This window comes from Etheostoma cragini, chromosome 2 (assembly GCF_013103735.1).
Source record: "Etheostoma cragini isolate CJK2018 chromosome 2, CSU_Ecrag_1.0, whole genome shotgun sequence".
Classification (NCBI taxonomy): domain Eukaryota; kingdom Metazoa; phylum Chordata; class Actinopteri; order Perciformes; family Percidae; genus Etheostoma; species Etheostoma cragini.
This window is the reverse complement of record NC_048408.1, coordinates 11,494,968-11,511,411: the sequence shown is the minus strand read 5'-3', so window position 1 is coordinate 11,511,411 and position 16,444 is coordinate 11,494,968. Positions and strand designations below refer to the sequence as shown.

The 16,444-nt window shown below is 42.1% G+C and overlaps 1 protein-coding gene across 3 annotated transcripts in view; it reads right to left on the bottom strand.

Moving 5' to 3' along the window:
* Window positions 1–7,138: 7,138 nt before the first annotated feature.
* Window positions 7,139–16,444, bottom strand: part of znf827 (zinc finger protein 827) — a 68,146-nt gene continuing 58,840 nt past the window's right edge. For all 3 annotated transcript variants that reach the window (XM_034890892.1, XM_034890885.1, XM_034890899.1), the window contains 3 exons: window positions 14,963–15,172; window positions 13,831–14,008; window positions 7,139–11,235 (listed from right to left, as the gene is read on the bottom strand). In XM_034890892.1, coding sequence (XP_034746783.1) covers window positions 10,209–11,235; window positions 13,831–14,008; window positions 14,963–15,172 — 1,415 coding nt within the window. In that variant the 3' untranslated portion in view covers window positions 7,139–10,208. The remainder of the gene's footprint in view (window positions 11,236–13,830; window positions 14,009–14,962; window positions 15,173–16,444) is intronic.

The following is a 16,444-nucleotide window of genomic DNA, read 5'->3' as shown; positions in this document are numbered from 1 at the left end:
GCTGGCCTGGCAACTGTAGGCCAGCCAGCCAGACGTAGCGCTTCCTGGCACGTAGTAGAGGGGCAGGTGTCTCCCTCTAGCAGCGAGCTCTGGGAACATTGCTTTCTGCATACAGTTTATGAGCATGTGTGGGTGAGACAGATCAAACTATATGAGCTACTGCAACTCTAAATAAGTAAGCAGAACAGAATTTAACAGAATTTGAGAGTAGAAGCTCAGGGCTGCCAACACTAAAGTGAACTTCTTCAAACCCAAAATGAAACCTGAGCATACTACCTAAGTTATTTTCAAGTAACACTCAGAGTTTTGCATAATAATAGTCCAGGGTTGCCAATGCTAAAACAAAAATCAGGTTAAAAAAAATAACCCTAGCTGAAACCAGACTGCTGTATCTTTATTTTTGAGCAACTCTTTGGACAAAAAAAATATCTATGTAAACATGAATTGTGTCGGGTGAGTCAGAGGGCAGCACAACTCGTACAATTTCATCATAAAGCACTACATCAACATACATATAACAACCCCAGGCTGTCCTTTTCCCCTCCGCTTACTGCTGATATATTTTATTCTCAATGTTTTGATCCACATTAGATAGTTTTATACATCAAAACAACACCACATTGTCAAAATGTCAAAAAAACAAAACAAAGGTTAATGAGCTAAAACATTTATCATAAATCAGAATTCTACATTTGCATCATACATACATGGAGCATTACAACAACGTCCACACCATTCCCAGACAAATGTAAATAACTAAATAAATAAATACAGCAGTAGGCAAGAATGTGCTTGACCTTTTTACTTTTATTCAAGCAATTCTGGAAAAACAAGCCTAGATTTAGCTGGATGGGGTTTCGTTACATGACTTCGGCAGATTTTGCCAAGGGGACATTTAGGAAATTACCCTGAACAAGTAATTTCTATTTCATTTTTATTGAAAATGAGCAAAAATCTGGAAACAATTAAGGTTAAGTTTATAATGTAATTTTCAAGTTTGAGCTGCACATTGTATGCAAATATGAAAAACCCTAATATCCAGTTTAATATATAATTGTGACAGTGTTATGTTTTGCAGTAAATAGAAATTTGAGGAATTAATCTGTCAGTTCAGTGGTAACAAAGAAATCTCGTATCAAGCATGCCCAAGGATGATTTGTGCGAATATGTACAGTACATATATGTTTGGATGTGTGTCTATATCTGGTACCATTTCATTATCTGTGTTAGCATGCACCTGTGCTTCTGCAGGAGGAAACCTGTGCTTTGCTGCATATCTCCGCCAGGCCTGCTCGGAAGGAGGGCCATTAATCTTTGCTAAATCAAATAAATCAAGTGCACTTTAGAAAAGAGCTGTCAGTGTAAGCGTTGTGATAGCCATTCTCCAGCTTCTCCAGGGGTTGCTCTATTGAAAATTGTGCAAGGGAATGCACGCTCACTGCCGTCGAAAAATGCAAGGGCTCTGAGAAAAGAAATAGCCGAGCCTGCCCTCTGAACGAAGACATCTGAAGCTACTCAGCAACATGATGAGCACTGCTTAACGTGAGGAGACTGAAGTTTGCAGCCATGTTTGTGCAGCAGAGTCCATCGTAGTAGGATGCTCGGACAAGGCTGATGCAGTGTAGCGGGCCTGTCTTTGTGTATGATCTTCCCCAATATTAAATGTGGCCAAAATGCCCCTAAATGCTCTGCTTTGCAGTTGGTGCTGCTGTTTAACGGTTTTACCCAAGAGAAAGCCACTGCTGTGATAAAACATGTAACCTAATCTTCAGCTCCATCCTGTGCGTCTGCACAATTTGGTATTTCCATTTAAAAGAATGCTAAACCCTTTCAAGGAAACTGTACAGACTGAGGAGATAATGGGGATGGAAAGAGCAGCATGTGAATAGGTTGGCCTGCCCTCGGCGTGCCTCTCAACCAATGAGGGTTAAATGACTATCTGGGCACCTTGGCAACCATTTCTGTGCTTCTTCTTCTTCCACAGCTGTAATTTGGCTGTGAACTGGCTGCACAAGCTGCATTCATCAGTCAACAGTCAAACATGCCTTGGCTTTTTCTCAAAAATAACCAATCTGCAATTAAGATATATATGTATAGAAATGTATATAGCATTTACATTTGACTTGTAGGTAAATATTTCACATTTTCACCTACATGTTTGTCATGGCTCCAGCAGATGGTGCCAAACTGTGTATGTGTGTGTGTGTGTGTGTGGTGTGTGTGTGTGTGTGTGTGCATAAGTGTGTTTGTGTGTGTGTGTGTGAGGGGGATAAGTCTGTGTGTGTATACAAGAGTGGGGTTTGTGTGTATCTCCTAAGTGTGAGAGCGTTCTTGAGAGATAAAGAGAGCCACTGTCACTCACCTTCACATCAGGTATCACAACAACCAGCGGAGAGGAGCAGGACAAAAGGTTTTTTTTAGATAAAAGACTAAACTGTATTTATTCAAGGTTTCAGTAGAATACATTATATCCACAAGCACTAAATTGTGCAGTTGGAGGGGTTAGGGTAGTCAGACATCCATGTTGTTTCTATTTATGATGAGGTTAAAAAAACTCAACTGCAGCTTTAATTATTTTTATAGAAAATAGAAATTGATGAATAATTTTGGTGTATAGCCTTTTCTGCCATTATCCTGAATTAGTCCTTGCCACACTCAAGAGTAACAAAGTAAAAGTAACAGAAAAGGTTAGAAAAATAAGATGAAAGACATGGATGGATGTGATCCTAGTTAATTTGTCTGACCCACTCTCTCTTCAAATGAGAATGGATGGAGGGATTCCCGATGTCCTGATTGGAAGATGGATGAGTGTGCAGCTATGGCTTAAATTGATTGAAGACAGGAATTCAGTTAGGGATAATTGAATCATGGAAATCATTAAAAGCTCAAGTGCATGAGATAATTAGGAGAGCTAGCCAGGTTGTAATCAACCCTCAGTACAAATCATCTTTAGGATACAGACTAAAAGGAGCTTGTTATCCTGCGAGATGTAAGGTTTTTATGACATTTGGTGTAAAACATCTAACCGTTCTTTTCACATAAAGGCACAGTTAAGCGGTTTGAAGTGGCTTTTTTGGATGACTTGGTTCATATTTATTAATAAATGACTGCTCTGTTTTAATATTTCCGTTTACTCTTGGCTAATTGGTCTCCAGGCCAATTTTCCCTGCTACAGATTCCCAGGGTCAGCCGGAGGTTAGGGTTCTACTTCATTACTCCATCCAGGGAAATGAGGAGCCTGATTAGTTTGAGCTTGACCTTGGGCTATTCTGTTAAGCTCTCTATAACGAAATCTCCTAACTTCAGATCTCAGCCGACTCAAATTATCTCACAGGCGAATACGATAAAAAAAATAACAAGAGCGTATGTATTTGTTTCAAAGTGGACATCTTGTTATGTTTCAGTCAGAGAGATTTTACTTGTAGGCTGCTGAGAATCGCTGGGAGATATCTTTAGGGTTAGTGTCACAGAAAATGTGAATGAAGTGCAGCGCTGATTGTTACCCATAGAAACCAAGTAACCTATGGCTGGTGACTGTCATAGAATGCCATGGTAACAGCAGAGCTTAACAACAGGGGAGTTGGCTGGCTTGTGCCCTATCTATTTCAAAGACACGATCATACTTAAGTAGCGCTGCTCTCCCACTGCCAATTACCATGCGCCCCCCCCCCCCCACCTTCCTCTCTTCTATAATGTGTTTGTCATCCAGTTGGAGTGGCCATGCAGTAGCTTCATATTTGAGGCAGCACCCAGCAGGGGGGTATGATCTGTCCTCCCCCGCTGATTCAGGCTGCCCCAAGTCTGGATATGCTAAGCCCAGGGACTTTTGGGTAATCCCTCCGCCTCCTACCCCCCTCTAACACCCCCTGCAGTGCTTCCTGAATCAGATTGCTGCTGACCCCCGTCGAGTGATGTCTCACCCGAGAGAACGGGGAACAGGCGCAGTGGGGGTTCGGGCAGGCAGTGATGCTATGCCCCTGGGCTGGGCACCAAACATGCATGTAAATACATGTCCCCCCATGCATGTCCAACCCAACTCAGAGGGGCGAGTGAGTGACGCCCCACACAAGCCTGCATTTCATCTCTCTCTGCTGCTCTCCCTCAGGTGTACCTCAGGTGTGGATTGTCTTTCTTGCACAGCCTTGAAAATGACATCTTTGTTTTTGGCTTGCACTTTGCATAAAACTGCAAATATTTCCAGCAGCCAGAGCAGACTTGAACAATTTCTACACACTATTAGGTCTGAATAAACAAGGAATTTATTATTCACCAATTCATGCGAGTGCCTAATTGTTTCAAAGATGAATAGATATACGAATCAACAAGCAGCCTCAGCAGAGCCTTGTTGGGCGCAGTTTTTGCCCTGGCTTCAACCATGCCAAAACGATTACAGAGGTCATTTTTTTTCCTTCATTTTCTCTTCCCTGTGAGCTAGTGGTCCTGTTCTGCAACCTATGATGAAGGCTGTCTGTGGCAGGACTTGTGTGTGTTTATTTTCTCTGTTGGAACAAAAAGAGAAAAGAAAAAGGAGATCTGTCTCCACTTAGCAAAGCCTGGGCTCCTTCACAGGGTAAAAACCTCAATAGTGGATGAGGGCCGGTGAATAGGGGGAGTCTTGGAGGTATTAATGCTGAGTGAAGCATACATGGAGTTAACTGTAAAAGAAGGAAAGGGCAGAAAAAGATGATGAGGTAAATAGGAGAAGCAAAAAGGAGAGTAGGCTATTTAGTTAGAGGTAAAAGGAGGGATTCGGTGTGATAAAAAGATTTATATGGACCTATAAGGGGGGAGCGTGAGGTAGATGTAGTAAGCAAAGCAAAAAATAGAGAGAAAAAGAGACGCAGAGAGAGAGGCCAGGCAGCTGGGAGCTCCCACAGACACGCACTTCTGTCTAAGCAGCTTTCCTCTCAGGGCAGGGTCACGGCAGGTCATGGCGGGATTACACTTTTGGCAAACAAGAGGGAGCTCCTCTCTCACAAAGCCGTGCACGACTCCCCCATGACTCTCAGCAGCTGTAATAAAGCCAAGGCAGCCTGAACCTTCAAACAAAAAGCTAACACGCTATCGATCGACAGCGGCCAACTTTTGTGAGGTGGTGTCGAAAGGTCGACATTGTGCAGACAACTCGGCCCGGGGTGAAGGGCTATTATTGGGATGAGGGAAAACTCTGGCGTTTAGTCTTATCACAGAAATTCCTCACTTAGTTCACAATTTCACCAAACTGTCAGCACAGGAATGAAGTCATTGTTATGCGGCAAATGAAGAAAAACAGCCCCTGTGTACAGTGTGATATTCCAATCACAAAATCCAAATGAGGTTTTCTATCCTTTCAATCAATAGCCATCCCCTGCAGTGCCTGCATGTCTCTTCACTTCCTAATCAACACTTCCACTCATAGGGAGGTCAGCTGAGCAGGCACACAGTGCCCCGAGCGCTGCTTTGAACTTAATTAAGCAGCTTTAAACACAGCCAAAAAGATTCATTATTAGGCTACACAGGCAAGATGAGCAGCCAGATGAGAACATGGCCCTTCAACAGAAGAGATTCGGCTTCGGATGGCTGTTGAACTCACATGGGTCAACATTGGGGTGCAGCTAAAGGTAGCTAGATTTACTAAAGGTTCCTCTAAATCACTTCATTTCTTTACAGTTAAAACCTCTTTAGAGCTTATATAAACACAGTGGATGAGACTGTATACACATGGAGATGTAAACAGTGATATGATCTGTTAAAGCAATACGTAATCTGCAACGAATAACAGAGAAAGAGAGGTAAAGATGGAGGTGTTCATGTGCCTGGAAGGCTGCAGCGTGCCACCAGGGTGCTATGAGGCTGGGCCTGTTAAAGGAGAGCTCCAGACCAAGGTGTTCTATAGCTTGGGGGCTAACGGTGATAAATGAGTCCCTTAATGTCGGCAAACACTTTATCTCTGCTTCATCTGTTTTCATTAGGCAGGGCCAACCTTTGGCTGGGCGAGAACGTGCTGTAACTTTTATTACTATAACACAGGAAGGAGAGGGACTGAGACCTCCCATCGGTCTAATAAAAACACCAGCTAGACACCATGACAGATCCTATTCCTTATTATTATGATGGCATGCCACCGTTATAAATTAGAGAAGGCTATGTCCCTCAAAGATGGTCAGTGCTTCTCTTCAACTCATGTCCTTTTTCTGCTGCTGTTGTTGCTGCTCTGAAATGTGTTTGTTCTCTTCTCAGCTTTTATTTTGTGTGTCTTTACTTGTTATTCTCTCTGAGAGGAATACTGAATGGACACAAAGGCTTTTGCATTCCTAATTACTTGAGTTTATTTGAGTTTAAGTGTGTAAATGGATTTGAATGTGAGCTAAAAGAACAATATGAGGATGCTTGTTTGGGGTGGGAAATATTTGAATGGACTGTTTATTGACTACTACTGGAAAGGTATTGTGACACGGTCATCTTTTGTAATATTTTCACAATGTTTTCCAAATTCATTTCAAGAAAAACACTTAATTTTTTTATTGAGGTTTTACATAACTAAGTTAACAACCAGAAAAAAAACAGTTCATTGCATGGAACATTAACTTTCTTTTTTCCATGTGATTTTACAAAGTCATCAAATTTGTTTATGGACTCCATTTATTGGACTTCAAAGACTTAAATAAGGCTTTTCAAATATTCAGCAGAGGACAACTGTAGATAGTATATTTTTTAATTTACAAACTCTAACCAGTGGCACCAGTATTATATCTATGCTAGAAGCTGCAACACCTGCAATACAGCTACTTGCTCCGTCAGCTGTCTGTGATCACCTTTTAGTAAATAAACTTTATAGTATACATAGATAAAAAGCAATGAGAGTCATTTGTCATCCCAAAATTAGACTGTGGTTTTGAGGGGTTGTTTGTGTTAAATAACTGTTATATGTAGTACAAATACTAGAAATTATACTACACCGGTTGCTCTGTGTTTATGCATAAGAGACAATAAGAATTTGGGTCACTAAAGTATTCAATGAAGAAACAGCCAGCTAGGAAGATGAAGACAACGTTTTGTTATGCATTTAGCAAAGTGCAAAAGAGTGAGGCTGTTGGTAGTGGTCAAATGTGATATACACGGTCAAACAAATTAGCACAGAAAAGACAAACAATTGAAGTAATATCTGATGTAAGCTTTACTTTCAAATCCGGTTACATTTAGACCTGGCAAGTTGAACATAAAATAATGCCAAACAAAGGAAACAAATACAAAAACAAAAAAGTACAAATGATCTATTTACCAGTTATCGTCACAACCCTGTACAGCCTTAACAATGGAGTAATAAAAAAAAAAAAGCTTTGTACAGTACAGACCAATCTTTTCCTAAGTGCCAAAATATAAGATAGCTGAGCCTTTTCTAATCATAAAATACAGCCAAACTTAAAGCTAAATGATTGTAGATAGTGCAGTGTGATGCTAACTAAATACAACCAAGGGAGTTAGTTTTAAACACAATTAAGTGCTTAAACAAACGAGGGCAACGTCATGCATACGGTGTACTGAAGTGCTTAAAAGGTAGTCAAGCTCTAATAAAACTGGGCAAAAACAAAACAGAATAAGTGCTCAAGAATATTGGTTTCCAAAAGGATGGAGCCCTTTTGCCTATCTAAACATTACACTCAAACTAGGGGTGGCATAACGAAGTGCAGCCATTCGTGATTACGCTATAACAAAAGGCAGACATTTTAAAAAGGTGTCAATAGTGGACACATTCTTTTAATCTTTTTTTTTTTTTTTGGACCCTGACAATTAGTTTGACTCATTCCCAGAGGTCTCAGGTGGCTTCCTTCCACCAAGTGGCACTAGAGTATAAAAGATAACATAGATAGTACAAAGAGTGTGTATGTATGTGTGTATGTGTGTTGGAAGGATGCTCCTTTCACTCCAGGAACAGCACGCCAGACATTGATAGAGCAAAAAGGAACAAACAAACAGCAGTGTAAAGAGGGACAATCGAGGCATCGCTCCAGAGCAGGACGTGACGGATTCAATCCTAACATCACATCCTGCGCCGAGATACATTTTGGTCTCGAGAAGTCACGTTCTCTGTCCAATCAACATTTTTCTGACATGATTTAAGTAGAAAAATTACAAAAGCAACAATGATTCACTACAAGAAAAATGCATGAGTAAAACAGACAACAGGAGAACATGAGGAAAATAAACAATCCCTTTACAATAAGGGATTTTGGCTTGAAGACCACTTAGCAAAAACACAAGCGCTATCAAGAATGGTTAAAGCTTTTTCAAAATAAAATGTGTGTACTTTACTTCTTCCTTTTGAGCATTTTCTGGGATAAATACATATTCTCTTAATCAAAAAGTGCAGCACTGTGCAAAACTAGCTATCACAATTTAGCCTGGGACCTTAAGTTCCCAGGGAGAGCTTGACCTCTACTGTCTAATTCATGCAATTTGTATCGATTTACGTACTCTGATTTCGCAGAGACAGACCCTAATGCACTGCTAGAAATGCTTACATGTGAAACTAAGGGGTGTTGATTGAGTCATTTCCGGCAACTACTGTCCACTTCACATTACGCTAACTTGGTGGATCTAAGTTTGCACTTAAAAAAAAGAGAAAAAATTTGAAGTGCTTTTGGCTTTAAGTGTAACTACAATAAGTGCAATTAAAACTCAAAAGGTGGGGGAAGGGGGGGGAACTCAAAAAAGCAGTACCATGTCTGCCGGCCTAACAGAAGCCAATGCCATTGAACACAATGCTGTACAAATGAATGGCTTTGCTTCATCATTGCACCTACAGGAGCTTTTTCTCCCGATGGGTTCTCCACGAATGTTAGTAGAAAATGTTTTATTATGATGTAAAAGGCTCAGTAAAAAAAGTAAATATTAAAAAAATGAAAGAAAAAACAAACAAAAACAAATAAAAAGACACAGAAGGCCACCAAACACACAACGTTCCCGTCTTTTCTAGCACAGGAGACGTCCCTGTACACACTTCTGTATCGCTTCTTTTTCATGTACATAAACAAAAATACATTCATTCAAGTCATTTTTTTTGTACACAAAAATTACAAAAAGCTCCAAAAAGCACCATGGAATCGGCCTGTGGTGACCCTGGCTGAGGGTAGCTTGCTAACCCAGAGCCGGTCACCTCCACAAAACAGTTATCTCATATATCTCTTCTAAGTATAGGTGCGTGATACATAATTCTGCATATGAAGCTGCGCCAATACCCACCTAGTCTCAGTAGTAACGAATAAATGTTTCCACTATGTCATGGGTCTTATTATTTCACTGCGTATACATCTGTAAGTGCAAATTCATAGTCAACATTTTACATTTATATTCAAAGTCAAATTATTAGTAATAAATGTATGTTTGTCATGATAGGTCAGATTTTCCTTATTTACATTATCACCGCCTATCTTGTTTTGTGAGCTTACAAAAAAATATTAAAATTAGCTAGTAACCCATTCAAATATGTATTCCGAGACAGAGGTGATATCAGGCAGCAGCTATGCATAATATGGTTTCACCATTATACAAAAAAAAACAACCGAAATCAAAAAGATGGGAAGGGGAAAGGCTACAAAACTATGTACAAGACTGATAAATAAGTAAGTGCGTGGTTTGAGGCGTTGCTTTGGAAACGTGCCCTTTACAATGAAAAGCATTCCGTTTCATTGGTTCTGTCCACGTTGCACTGCTAACACTTCAGGATATCTCAAATTTAGCTTCCTAATGACGTCAAAGCTAGTTGAAACACAGGCATGCCATTTCAATGCATAATAGCAATAGACAGAAATGCACTAAAATTAGCACTTGCAAGTTTTTGTTTCATCTTTTTATCTCGTCAAAAGACTAAAGAAAACTTTCTATAAAACTGAGATACGTTAGTTTCCTCAGATAATGCAACTGGGTCCAAGTCAATCAGACATTTCAAAACAGAAAAAAATGTAATAGAGTAGTAGCTGAAGTAGTAATAACTCAATTGATAGAACTGATAAGAAAAGCAGCGTTGTGATATAAATGCATTTGTAGCATGTACAGCCTTTTTCTCTTATAAATGTTTTTTTTTTTTCAATATGTTTGTCTGGTCCAGCTTATTCCGCTGGTCTGATTGGAAAAAGATGTTGCTCCCACTGCAGTGGTCAAGTGTCATTCGCACCACCGTCCGAGGAGTGAGGGAAAGAGCAAGGAGCGGAGGAGGGGGCGGGCCAAGGTCAAACGGTCTTAGCCCTCTCCATCAGTCCCAGGTAGGCCAGGAAGGAGTGTTTGTGGGAGGAAGGTGATGGGGGAGAGCGGGAGGGGGACGTCGAGTTGGAGGAGAAGAGGAGAGGAGATGTGGTGGGCTGCCATCTGGAGTGGAGGTGCGAGTGGAATGTGAAGCGGCTGTTTTGGGTGAATAAGGTGGTGAGGGGGATCAGGTGCGCTTGGTCGCAGTTCCTGTACTGCTCGAACACGTGGCGGGAGGAGGGGAGGAAGAGGGAGGGGCCGCCGCCCCTGCCACTTGGGCCGCCGGGGTTTCTCGCGGTGAAGCTGCCGGTAGTGCTGACCAAGCAGTGCAGAGGGCCGGCAGCGTCCAGCTGGCGGGACTTGCCAAGTGTGAGTGACAGGGCAACTGATTGGAGTGCGTGGGATGCCGTTAGACTCAAGAGAGGGCTGTTACTCCCACTGCCTCCACTGCTCCCTCCTCCTCCTCTGCTAAACAGGAAGTTCTCCTGGCTCTTCCGCGATGAAGGGCCCCCTGGGGACGTTCGCTGGAGTGGCAGCTCCTCCTCTCCTGCCTCATCTTCCTCCACGTCTTCTCCTTCTAGGCCTCCGTCCAGTCCCCCCGCTCCTCCACTCTGGTGTTTCTTGAGGTGGCGGCTGAAGACAAAGGGGTGTGTGGTGGTGAAAGGGCACTCTTGGCAGCCGAAAGTCTGGCGCGGCGCGTGCTTCAGCTTCTTGTGCAGGTTGAGGTTGTCCTTGCGCTTGCAGCTATAAGAGCAGCGGTCGCAGTGGAAGGGCCGCTCGCCCGTGTGCACACGCACATGCTCGATCAGCTTATTGGCCGTCTTGGACAAGTAGCCACACTGCTCACACTTGTAGTGGTTGCCCAGGCGGTGCCCGCGCATGTGCGCCTCCAATGAGGCCTGGTCGGGCCACAGTCCCTGGCAGATGCGGCAGCGGTACTCCATCTTACAGTGCGTCTTAAGGTGGCACTCCATGGCCGCTGGACGATTGGTGGAATAGATGCAGAAAGGGCACCTGGGAAATGCAACAAAAGGGGAAGTAGGGAAGGGGAGACAACACACAAAAGCAAAGGACAGTTGAAGGGGAAGTGTACAAAGCCACATAACACACCTTGAAATTGAATCACACAAAATGATGAAGAAGGAGAAGGACAGGTAAAGGGTGTTTCATGTAGAGTTCTGTGTGCTCATGGTGGTATGTGTGGCAGTTTAATGGTGGGAGAATTGAGGTGATCAGGTGTGTGTGTGGAAGAGGAGGGGGTGGGAAGGGTTGGGGGCGGGGCGGTGACAGTCTGGAGAAAAGATTGGAGCAGTAGGACATGAAGGGAAATGAAGGAATGGAGTGGCACTTACATTTAAATAGCACCTTTCATCTGCTCTGGGCCCCAAAGCGCTTCACAAACCCTGCAGAACAGAATCACCTCAGAAAAACCTCGAAATGGTCAAGGCCCTCTCTTCCTTTCTACACACTCCTACATATATAGTAACACTTCACATTGCTCAAGTGTATACACATACACTAGTCTTGGAAAAAAAACAATCTGGATGTTGGAGGTCAGAAAATATAGGCAATAGGAGTTTATCTAAAACCTGTTTGCCAGCGAGCTCTATTAACTCGTTCTACACCTGTTTAGCTAAATAATTCCTGCTTTTGACAGTAAATATACATGTGGCTTACATAAATTAAGAGACTGTGTAAACCTTGAAGAGCTGAAAATATAAGCCACATGTGCAGATATAAACAGAACAGCAAAGAAGTTGAGTTAAGGCAGATTCGCTGATAAATTTAAATAAGTATCAAAAGAGCTCAGTTCTTCCGTCTATTTTTTTCCTCCTTTGAATAACATTAATCTAAAATATCCACATCCTGCTTCTTTCTCTTTTGAATGCTAGCTTAAAGAAATCAATCTGGCTTCAAAAACATTGACACCAGACAGAAGAAACATTTATAACTGTCATAAAAACTCCTTTACATATATTCACTCACACACTACAGCTAGCAGCAAACCCTGAAGTTGGGGACTAATGATGCTATGTAAAGATTTTCTACTAAGGGGCTTCTTGTGTGTTTGTAATCCGTTAGCCACAGTTTAACATAGAAGTAAATGTAACTGTGTTGGCAGCCTCCTGGTGTTCATTTCATGAAATGCTACCGTTTCCAGACATTCAGTAATGTTTAGAACATCCTAACTCCACTGATGGCTGCACAGAGAAAACCATATAGAACACAGATCTTTGTTTATGACCAGATGAGGCGATAATCATAATGACACTGCACATGCACAGACTGGAGTTATGAGAACAACTCAAAAACAAACAATGGTGTGTGTTACTTGAAATGAATCTTTCCAAAATGTTTGATTTACTGCATTTCTTTTTCTTTTATCCCAACTGCTGTCAACTGCCACCCTAGAACTGAATCTTTGTGAAAGTACATTAGTAGGATTGACCTGAACCTAAACACTGTATGTGGTGTAAATGTTGAGATCAACAGATGGGCTTTAAGTTAGCTTGACAGACCTAAAGATGGGACATAAACGTGCCACAGTACAACAAAGGCTCCTGTGGGACTGGAGGCTGGAGATGGAGAGGGAAGCATGTGAGGGGACTAGAGCTACAGAAAAAAGAAAACAAGGCTGCCTTGTCAAGAATCGTTAAAATTAGACCACATTAGAGCCAACATGCATGTGCATGAGTACTTTAGGCGTTGGGATGCTACAGCATGAGATAGGTTTGGATATTGTATTTTAAAAGCTTTTCATCAGGGTCCTTATTTCCACAACATTCATGCTGTGTAAAATAAAGCATGCATTCATTTTGTCATATTTGGATTGACTTGTGTCAATGTCAAGACTATGATGTTAAAAACGGGATCTGACATTTGTGCTTCTTCTAAATGATTATCTTCTAGGGATGTACCAACAGAAATTATATTAGTGTCCGTGTTGGGGTGGAAGTAGCTTTCTGGAATGCAGGTTTCATCAGATATTTTTCTCTGGCATGGCTGTTTAGCTGTGGGCAATGGAACAACAGACCCTGAGGGGAAGCCCATTTCCATCTCCTTTCCACTCTCCCTTCTGTTCATAGCAGCCACTGCAGACCCAGAGACCACTGTCTAATACCTTATACTTGCCAAGAAAGGCTGTCCAGCAAGACTACAGCTTGTATCATTTTATTTGCTGGCTGCAGATAATGAACATTCAAGTGAGGTTAACTGATAAAAGGACACATGGCTAGAATAATATTCAAATAGTCCACAAATCTGTGATTCTGTCTTCAGCTGTATTGCTGTTCAGCTCTTATTATAAAGAACCATGATAATGTCAGACAAATTTATGTATATGACATTATGATTTTTTTTGTATTCTTTTATTTACATGCATCATTTAATGAATGTAAAATTAGTTAAATGGTGCATATATAATAATTAAAACCATTGTGAGATGCCTGAGGCTTTTTGTTTTTTTTTGTCTTAGCTTGCACACCCCTAACATTGATCTATGACTGTGTATATCCTGTGTTTTGGGTTTAGTAAATTGACAGGGTGAGGGCTGAGGGAGGGGAAGGACGGGCGGAGTTAGGAACCTCTGTCTGTACTTGCTTTCCTTACTTGAGCCCTCCGGAGGGGACGGTGTGGCACTTCTTGTGCTCCAGCAGCTGCTCGGGCGTCTTGAGGAACTTGTGGCAGACGTCGCACTCAAACATTCGCGTGATGAGGTGGATCTGAAGGTGGCGTTCATACATGCTACGTGTCTTGCACACAAAATTGCAGAAGACGCACTCAAAACCTATAGAGAAGGAAAGAGGAGAGGGTGAGTTAAGACAGAGTCCGTTTGAATGATTTTAATTGTAATGGTTTTGTTGCAGAGTCTGGTTGTGCTCCTAAGACTCAGCATGACTTAAATCTCAGAGTGACCCTAGAAACAGACACAAAGAGAGTTCAGATACGGGGAACAGTCAGGTTTAATAATGCCCACTCACATAAATATAGTATACAAGCAACATTCACAGCTGCAAACGCACTGCACTTCTATAAAGATCATGGGACTCACAAGTGACTGAATAAAAAAAAAAGTCAAAATTTATGCAGTGGGAGCTGAATATCCTGACTTCGAGCTCCAAAAGCAATGAGTCCTAATTGTCCCATAATGCAGCTTGATGGCCTATTTCGTTGCATGGTAAATGCCCCTATCTTTCAAACTCCACACCCCCAAATTTGTAATGGAAACTTTCTGTTTTTCTTTCTGTAAAACAAATAACCCTGATGCCCTCATCTGGGACCTCAGAAAGCTCTGCCAAATTAATGAATGGAGGAAAAAAGAAAAAGAATTTGACACATACAGTACGCACACTATTGAGTGAATAAGGTCAACATGTAATTTTGTCACTTTAGAACCTATACAGTATACTATGTTCTAGATTAAATGAATGACCACATCCTTGGTCTGTCATTCAGTCAAGTGACTTTCTGACCAAAGAGCAAGCTCCATATAATTCTACTTTAGACTGACTTGATGGCTTTAAAAGGACGCAAAAACGTATATCCTCAATCAGTTTCTTACTATAGGGAAAGGGCCCTGAATGAACACACAATTAGGTTGTTTGGGAACTGTGACTCAAATCCAATCAAATCACATATTTTGTTGCTTAGTCAGTTGTGAATATATACTGTTGTAGAAGGTTTTCCAGGTCATTAAAATGATGAAGTGTATCTGGTTGCAATAGTTCCCACGATGCCTTGCCTTTGTCAGACTTGTCCTCAGTTCCTGATCCCGAGTGGCTTCCAGAGCTGGACTGGCTGCCTGCAGAGGAGGGCAGGGCGAGCAGGCCCCGCAGTTCTTCATTGCCGTGGGTGAGGTCTCCGCCCTCTGAGCTGTTGAGTGAGTCGCTGAGGGCTGAGAGGGACGAGGAGGTGCTCTTGGTCTCACTGAGGGGACTCCTCGAGTTAAGACCTGGACACAATGGAAGAAAGTCTTATTAATATGACAGAGAGCAAAGTTGGGAAAGAATAGTAAGAGAACATTCCTGGGAAAAGATAGTAGTGAAACCCTTCAGAAATTGTGAGGTATCCTTTATGCTGAAAAAACTGTTTTAAAAACCCCATCGTTATGCGTGTGTCCCACCCACCCACACACACCCACACACACACACACACCCACACACACACACACACACACACACGCCCTTTGCTCTGACTGAAGCCCTGCCAGTCAAATCAAGATGCAGTGTGCTTTTATTGATCCCCTTCTCTAAGTCTGCAATTCACTGGGAAGAGAGAGGGAATTAGAAGAGGAGGGGGAGAGAGGGAGGGGTGAGGAGCGTGGGTCATGGCCGAAGGAGCTAAGATGGCGGGAGCATCTCAGGGCACAGCTCAACAAAGGGCATTCACTCAGGAGAAAAGGCTGCACGGGTCGTGAAATGGTTGACCTATCTTTTTTTATTGTGCACGCACACGCGCAAACACACACGCGCACACACAAACACAGACAGACAGACAGACACACACACACACACGGACACACACAGACACACACACTAATAGAAGATATGATTAATTGCTTTCAATCAAAATAATAAATAATAATTTAACCAGGGTCATTCACTGTGCAGTTTTAGCAGCATTTTGAATACAGTATTGAACCAGCTTGAGGCCAGCTTATCTCCTCTGCTGCAGTATTTAACATACACTTGCCTTCTCTTACAATATGCAAAAGTCTAATGCCACAGAATATAAAAAAGGAAGAGAAAAAAGGCGCTGCTCTGAGCCCCTGGGCCTCAACCTTGAAACACCTTAACTGAAAAATATTCCATTTTCTCTTTCACTAAATAACTTTGTCTGCGATTGCCCAGCAATGTTTGTGATATAAAAACGGAAGTAAAGAGGCAAAGTCTGCCTATTTGCCAATGTGTCCAGGGTAGAAAGGGATACGACACCTAATTCACCACCTCCCCCCCACAGAGAAGGGCACCAAACTAACCCGCTCCCCATGTTGAGTCCAGTCTTCACAGTGGGGGCTCCTTGAACTATGACACCTGCTGACCTCAGCCATCGCCTGCCTGGGCGTGTCTACACAGTTGACCAGATAACTAGCCTTTTGCAGTCTTTTAGGGTTAGCAGCTCTTTCTATTCAACACCTTATAACTGGGGTCATTTTTTAGGCCAAGGAACCCTCAATTGAAAAACAGATTGAGCAGGGATCACTTACTATATATATATATATATA